The 7,401-nt window shown below is 49.8% G+C and overlaps 3 protein-coding genes across 3 annotated transcripts; 1 reads left to right on the top strand and 2 right to left on the bottom strand.

Annotated features, from left to right (window-relative positions):
* Window positions 1–1,612: 1,612 nt before the first annotated feature.
* On the bottom strand, window positions 1,613–2,703 carry Asppvi_006548 (class I SAM-dependent methyltransferase; the record flags this gene model as incomplete). The annotated part of the gene is made up of 2 exons (XM_043302449.1): window positions 1,613–2,522; window positions 2,615–2,703. The coding sequence occupies 2 exons, from the start codon at window positions 2,701–2,703 to the stop codon at window positions 1,613–1,615; spliced, it is 999 nt and encodes a 332-aa protein (XP_043158384.1).
* A 491-nt stretch (window positions 2,704–3,194) lies between these two features.
* Asppvi_006547 (NAD(P)/FAD-dependent oxidoreductase) lies at window positions 3,195–4,789 on the top strand (the record flags this gene model as incomplete). Its single annotated transcript, XM_043302448.1, has 3 exons — window positions 3,195–3,243; window positions 3,447–4,434; window positions 4,504–4,789. The coding sequence occupies 3 exons, from the start codon at window positions 3,195–3,197 to the stop codon at window positions 4,787–4,789; spliced, it is 1,323 nt and encodes a 440-aa protein (XP_043158383.1).
* Window positions 4,790–5,510: 721 nt separating this feature from the next.
* Window positions 5,511–6,497, bottom strand: Asppvi_006546 (TBP family protein; the record flags this gene model as incomplete). Its single annotated transcript, XM_043302447.1, has 4 exons — window positions 5,511–5,527; window positions 5,582–5,996; window positions 6,072–6,159; window positions 6,223–6,497. 4 exons carry the CDS (start codon window positions 6,495–6,497, stop codon window positions 5,511–5,513), a joined length of 795 nt encoding a protein of 264 aa, XP_043158382.1.
* Window positions 6,498–7,401: the final 904 nt, after the last annotated feature.

Genomic DNA, 7,401 nt, shown 5'->3' with positions numbered 1-7,401 from the left:
TGATGCTGAGACCCTGTTACTCTTGTGTGTGTTGTGCTCGAAAAGTATAGTTATCGGAAGATATCGCATTTCCCACATCAAACTCCAAGCCTGCTGTACACCAGACCGATGGGTACTCCGTAGATAGTCTGTTCTTAAAACGGATACAACAAATGCCTGTGGTAACGGTCGATCGCAAGTTCAAAACAACAAGGAGGTTGGAGAATGCTCACTTCGGCTGGTACAACCCCAGTTTCAAACGCATGCCTAGGTGCAATGTGATATGTATCAGCGGGGCAGCAAGGGATGAGCAGCTAGTACCCTCATTCCAGGCATCCCTGTCATTATTTGTTGCCAAGCTACCACATCACACCTCCTTTTCTATGCTTCGAGCCTCAAAGACTTGGGTATCTCGGCGATGTGACAAAAGGAGATTTATGAATTATGCTTATCTGAGTATTCGTCGTCTGTAAGTGCAATCAATGGAGACAGCCACATTGCGGTTAAGATAATCCAGAGGATTATCTCCATCTCGCTAGGAGGTGGTTCTCATGCAGTTATGCTTAAGCTACAGCGCAGACCGTTAATGTACGTCGTCCTTGCTTAAACTCACATATTTAGACTCCGTTGTATGAGTATCTGGTCTACCGTCCACTTACATACATTATCTGCATTGATATTGCATTGTTTATCGATGCATGTACGGTGTACCTACCCCATGATCCGCGCTTTATGGAGAGGAATAGAGAGGTACACACCCACTATCAACATCATATCGAACAGCCTCTACGTCAGCAGTTTCGTATGGATCCACGCTCGATCTCCATACAGGCAGAGTGGCAGGTCCACGAATAAAATAGACTTCTCGCTTACCTAGTGCTATCAACATGTTACCTGTCTCCTACTTGGGTTTCTCTCCCGGAGATGGTTGACCTGTCAAGGCTCCCCTCAGGATCACCATGACACACATCCCAGTAAATCAATGTCTCAAATATGAGCACATAACCATCATATTAGCCAGATATCAGCTCTATCATTGGAGCAAACGCCTACAATCCTGCCCATCGAAACTAATCCAGAATCCACATGGGTCCTCTCTGGAAACTCTGAGCTCGCTAAACACGGTATATACTTTCACCAAGACTCCGTGTACCCCGCATATGTGATGCATTTGGCGACGCCATCTTGACCTCATTTTGGACTACTCCGTCCTAAAGAGCCTAAACTACTCCACGCGTCTCTAGGCCGTCGAGAGACTTCATCGTATAAGCTCCATTTAGTTCTATTTAGTTGATCGGCGGTGGTGTACGTGGTCAAACACCAAGACGAGCTCTTCCGAAATGAAAGGAAGACGTCATGATTTACATATTGTGAGGGGTTGGGACCTGGGTCTAAAGCCTTTTGCTCCATCTTATCATGTCAATGTTACGATCCAAATTTCGTATGATAGCCAATTAGTACTATAAATGTTTGTCCGAGAAGTCTAACACATCAACAAATATTTGACTGGACATTGATGCAAGGATCGACTCTGGAACCATGTCATGCGCCATTACTTGTCTCTTACGTAGTTGCAGTTCGTACACACCCAAGTCTATCTAATATACAATGTCATGCCAATGCATCCCGATCGTCATTGCTTAGCATCTTGACTTTCCCTCACCGGCCTCAGGACATACTTCCAGGTTGTCCCAAAATGCCACCGTTTCTCCTCCACGATCTCCAACCCACTTTGCCGAACAATCTCGCCAATATCTCGATTCCACCAGCATCCGTGCCGGTCCGCGTGCGCGGGAGCCAGATTGTCCAAGATATTGTTTAGCCAGTCGTAGTATGACCGACCATGCTCCAGCAGCAATATCTGCCCCTTGTGTGGTTCTGTAATCGATCCCAAATGGCGCAGGGTGCCCACAGGATCTGGCATCGAGCATAGTCCCATGGTCTGCACAATGGTATCATAGTATGCTGGCTTCGCTCCCGCCGATGGGGGAACAACATCCTTTGCATCCTGCGCACGGAACGTCACATTCTTGAAGCCCGGATGGAGTTTCTCGAACTTATTGCGTGCGACTTCTACCATCTGTGGGCTGAGATCGACAAAGGTGACGGAGCGACAGCCCCGGATCACTGCTCTTCCATCTTCATCAAAACCGCGTCGTTCCCCAAGATCGTAGTACTCCAGGTTCCGACCAGTACCGCAGCTCACCTCCAAGACATTCCCGCGTGCCTTCCGGACAAGGTCCTCTCGTTTCTTGCCCATACGCATCACCTTCTCTGACATTTCGACTTCAGCGTCAAAGTTGGGTGCGGTGCGGTTGTACCGGTCTGATACATCCTGGGGAACATCAAGCGACTGCGCCTTTGTTACCTCCCGCCTGTAGGAAGCGTAGAGATAGCCGCAATAGGTGCTGATGGAAAGCGCTGTAACACCCAGAACAGTCATGGCACGTGGAGACAGTCGAGGGCCTTCAGGCTCCGGCTTGAGATTCAATAAATGAGGGTTGGCCCTCTTCGGCAGCACAGGAGCCGCCGGACGATTGGAGCTACTCGGAGTCAGAAGTCTGAATTCAGGAAACAGAAGACATGAGATGATGACAGAGAATAAGGATGAAATCCCATTCTACATCGTACTGACCTTGGTCTCTCTACAGTCGCGATCTTGGGACTGGACACAGGCACTTTAGCCTTCTTTAAGGCTGCTCGGCCTGCTCGGGATGCACTCATGATTGCGAGTAATAGTAAGTCTATCGGACAAGGTCTGCCAGATTTTCTGGCCTAAGTTGATAGGCCTCAACGAGTTTTCGAGGTATCAGGGCAGTGATTTGATTCCATTCCTTTGCGTGGCTCTATCCATCGAAGCTCAAATATCGTCTAACGGTCGAGAGTAAAGCATAGAGAAAGCGCAATCACCTCCAATCAAAATCGATGGTGGTATGATCCGACAGTCTATCTCGGTTGACAACTTTGACTGGTCAGGCCAAGAACGATAGGGCGTGAGGTTTCTAAAGTGACACCCGACCGTCGGAACCGGGCCGGCTCTTATCTGGTGCTAATGACTATGGACTATGGGCTTCTCCGCATCCCACATAAGAGGGGTGACTCTCTCCTCCCCGTGCGAATATTTTCCCCTTTGGCTTTCTCGAGGGTCAACTCAAATTTGTTGGTCAATTGGGATAGAGTAAATACAGCAGCGACGTCTTTGCTTTGAGGAAGACATGGCGCACCCTCGGAAGATCCTTATCGTCGGTGGGGGTGTATTTGGCTGTGAGTCCTTCAATTTTCTTCGGAGTATCGCAATTTCTACATGAGAAAGGAGATGAAATGATATTTCCTGCTCATGGCAAAGGGGTCGAATACATATTCACCGTTCCTATTTTGATTGTGTGACTTCTATATACAATTCTTCGTCAATTGCATTACGCGACTCCAACGTCTTCGTGACTTATCGGTAACTGATGGCATACCAGTGTCGACCGCCCTAACATTGTCGCAACGACACCAAGACTGTCAAATAACTCTGCTGGAACAATCACCTACGATTCCTAACCCGCATGGCTCCTCCGTCGACAGCTCACGAATTGTCCGCGCCGATTATTCACATCCCGTCTACGCCAAACTCGCTGCTGCCGCCATTGACCGCTGGCGCAACACCGAATGGGGAAAGGAAGGTCGCTATACGCAGAACGGACTGATGCTCGTTTGGACCCCTGGCAGTGAAAAGGCGAAAGACTATGCGACCAAAAGCTACCACAATGTCAAGCAGTTGGAGGGCGACAAGGTCGAACTACTCCCGTCGGCGGCTGATGTAATGCGGATCGTGCCAGAATATGGCAAGGAGTTGAATGTAGCAGGGGGATACATCAACTGGGGCTCGGGCTGGGCAGACGCCGCAGGGGGCGTGCGATTCGCAAAGAAGCTACTGGACGAGCAGGGAAAAGTTGTTTTCAAAACCGGCGAAGTCAACAGGCTCCTGCTTGCCGAGAGCCGCAGCGCCACCTCCCCACGCAGAGTCACCGGTGTCGTCTTGACAGACGGCACAACACTCACGGCCGATCTTGTCGTCCTTGCGACAGGCGCCTGGACAGGTAAGCTTGTCGACCTCCGTGGCAGGGCCATCTCAACCGGCCAGGCACTGGCGTACATGCGCATCTCAGACGAGGAGCAGCGCCGACTAGAGAACATCCCCACCGTCCTCAACTTCGCCAACGGCATCTTCATCATCCCGCCTCGAAACAACCTCCTCAAGATCGCCCGCCACGCCTATGGCTACCAGAACCCCAAGGCCGTCCCCATCCCCGGCGGCAACGGCGCCACAATGCAAGTCAGCCTGCCGGAGAACGGCGTCCCCGTCCCTCTGGAGGGCCAGGAGGCCTTTAGAACGGCGCTCAAGGAGCTACTTCCCAGCTTCGCGGATCGTGAGTTTGTTACAACCCGCATTTGCTGGTACACCGACACGTAAGGAACCACTCTCTTTGCCCTCTCCAAAATAATGTCATGGCTAACACAGGGACACTGTACCCCCAGACCCTCCGGCGACTTCATCATCGACTACCACCCCGACTACGCAGGCTTGTTCCTCGCAACAGGCGGCAGCGGTCACGCATACAAATTCTTCCCTGTTCTGGGCGACAAAGTCGTCGACGCGATCGAAGGAAAGCTCGAGCCCGAGCTACGCAATCTCTGGAAGTGGCCGGTGGAGGTCGACCAGAGCGCGTTCGAAGGTGACGGGAGTAGATCCGGGGAGCAGGGGCTCCTCCTGATGGAGGAGTTGGCTAAGAGTACGAAAGCTCAGCGGAAGAGCGTTTTATGATAGCTCTTCCATCCTGTACATAAGCTATAGCACCGTATATGTAAGAACAGATCAGTTACTCATCCATCGTCCTGACATATCTCCGTTCAAGAAGCAGTAATATGAGAGTGTAACGAAAGGGGGCATCCGTGATACTACCTAGTAACGCCATTTCCGTGGAGAAACCAATGTTCACGACTATAACTATTAACCCCCTTTTACAGATTTTTATACTACTCTGGAAGCAAAAGTATCGACTACCTCATCATTTCATTCCTAAGAATGTCGTAGTCTAATCAAGTGCGGCATCATTTTCTTTTCGTCCATATCCCACGAACTCGTAAAACAAAGAGCAACCTCATACTGGACAAAGCCAGGTAGAGTTCAAGCCCATAGGCAAAGAACACAACCAGATATTAGAAAGGAGGCAACCATTCGACCAGCGCACAGTACCGCCCCCCGAGTCCGCGGATTGTGCTACTATCTAACTGTAACATTTGAAATATTTGGTGAAACAGGGAACAACGACCATGGGGCAGAAGGGTCCGAATCGCTAGAACGCCGTACAAATGCTAGCATAAAGAATCATCATAAGCGAGGTCACAGCAAAAAGGGACTGAAAGACCACCCATCCCTATGAACCTCTCAAAAGGAAAAAAGAAGTGTTAATACAAGTGGGAATGTGTGAAGGATATGAAGTGGGTACTCTTCATATGCTTGACAGATATGCCGCGGGAGGCTCTTAGACCTTGCGGAAATCTGATCGGATCGTTAGCATATGGTTCTGCTTCAAACGCAAAAGAATAACCATACCAGAAAGCACAGGGTAGATCAGTTCGAACGCCTGGTAAATCTCTTCACGGACTTTGGCGCCGGTCAAGACGATCTTTCCACTGACGAAAATCAAGAGGACGATCTTGGGCTTCATCATACGATAGATGAGACCAGGGAAAAGCTCAGGTTCGTAAGAACTGAAGTTGTGATGGCGACTAGCCAGACCCTCCAGGCGAATAGGGAACTTGATGTCACAAGAGCCGACGATGTTCTGGATCTTGAAGTCGGTGAACTTGGCGTTGAAGCCCAGTTTCTGGATGATACGCGCGTACTTCCTGGATGCGAGCTTGGAATCGTCTTCAGACTTCGCACCAGTAACGACCATCTTGCCGGAGGCGAAGATCAGTGCGGTAGTTTTCGGTTCCCGGATACGCATGATCACGGCCGCGAAACGCTATTAGAAGGAAAAGCAGTTCAGCCCACACTGTACCCTGACAACACCAGCTCAGGGAGGTGTGGAAATTAATACCTTTGGGTTGTACTCTGCATTTCGTGCATGAAGCGCGATAGTCTTGAGATCCAAGCGGCAGTCAAGGTTGACAGTAGCAACAATGTTTCTTGAAGAGAAAGTCCTTGTTCAGCATTCTGGTGATCCAGAAAAACAGCAAGAGTATACTCACTGCAAGGTAGGCACGATACCACTTCCCGGAGCATTGGCACCAGGAGTCGCAGCGGGAGTAGCGGGCGTCACCCCATTGCCGTTGACGGCATTTCCTCCCTGCTGATGGCCGTTCACAGTTCCATTCGCACCCTGAGCGCCAATCGCCATGTTTCCTTCTTTTTCAGAAGACGGAGGTGTCAAATCACCGGCACCACCGGGAAAGGACAGAGAAGCGGGGGAAGTGAAGGCCCGGGCCTGCTGCGCGGTAGAAGGATGGGTCGTGAGAGAGTCCATTGCGACGTGAGCAAGAGAAATACTCGAGCTGTAGACCAGCCGAAACTGAAGTAGATATGCGAGATAAATTCGCGAGCCGAAGAGCTTGTAGACGGCAGTCTGTCCTCTCAGAGAGACCGAGTCAGTCAAAAAGCCAGAGATTGATGATCACAAGGATTCATGTCACAATATGGACAGAGGGGTGAGGGAGGTGGGAGACAAGAAATGAGACATGACAAATGAGGTGGCGAAAATGATGACGGAATGGTGGGTGACGATGTGTTGCAATTGTGAATATTTTGTGGGCGCGGAAGGAAAAATTGTGAGTCTCACCCTTTGTGGGAGATGAACAACTCAATGTCTCCCCTACAGCAATGCTGCCTTAGCTCAACTCAAGCTCGAAGTGAGGAGTCGATAGACGAACAGCAGCAAGATAGGTCTGGTGGAGATGACAAGAGGCAAAACCAACCAGAGAAGCTCAACACCAGCAAGATGATGAGATACTAGAAAAGCACAATCAAGTGTTTCCTAGTCACACTTATGCAGTAGCACAAACAAGTGCAAGTGAGGGAATGGACAGTGACAGAAGCACGTGAAAGAGCAGAGCTTTTTTCTTCAGATCAAGCAAACAACTTTTTTTTTTTTCTTTGGTTTTTGGTTTCTTCCCTTTTGGGTATTGGAGAAGTCTATCTGCGTCTTGAAAGAGAGTGGCGAAGATGCACACCTGAGGCTGCAAACTTCGTGTTTCAGCGATGATACCGAAACTGCGCGGAAGAAATTTTTTCCTTTCTTCTGAGCGTCTTATTAGGCTTCTTCCCGGAATTCTTCAGGCCAAAGAAGCAGAGAATACTATGCTGAAAATAGCGGAACTCTGCGACTCTATACGATTGTGGAGAGAGAGGGGAGGAGAGGTTGGTCGTCGGGA

The sequence above is a fragment of the Aspergillus pseudoviridinutans genome, assembly GCF_018340605.1.
Source record: "Aspergillus pseudoviridinutans IFM 55266 DNA, scaffold_4, whole genome shotgun sequence".
NCBI classification, from domain to species: Eukaryota; Fungi; Ascomycota; class Eurotiomycetes; order Eurotiales; family Aspergillaceae; genus Aspergillus; species Aspergillus pseudoviridinutans.
The sequence above is the reverse complement of the archived record's forward strand: the minus strand, read 5'-3'. Positions and strand labels throughout refer to the sequence as shown.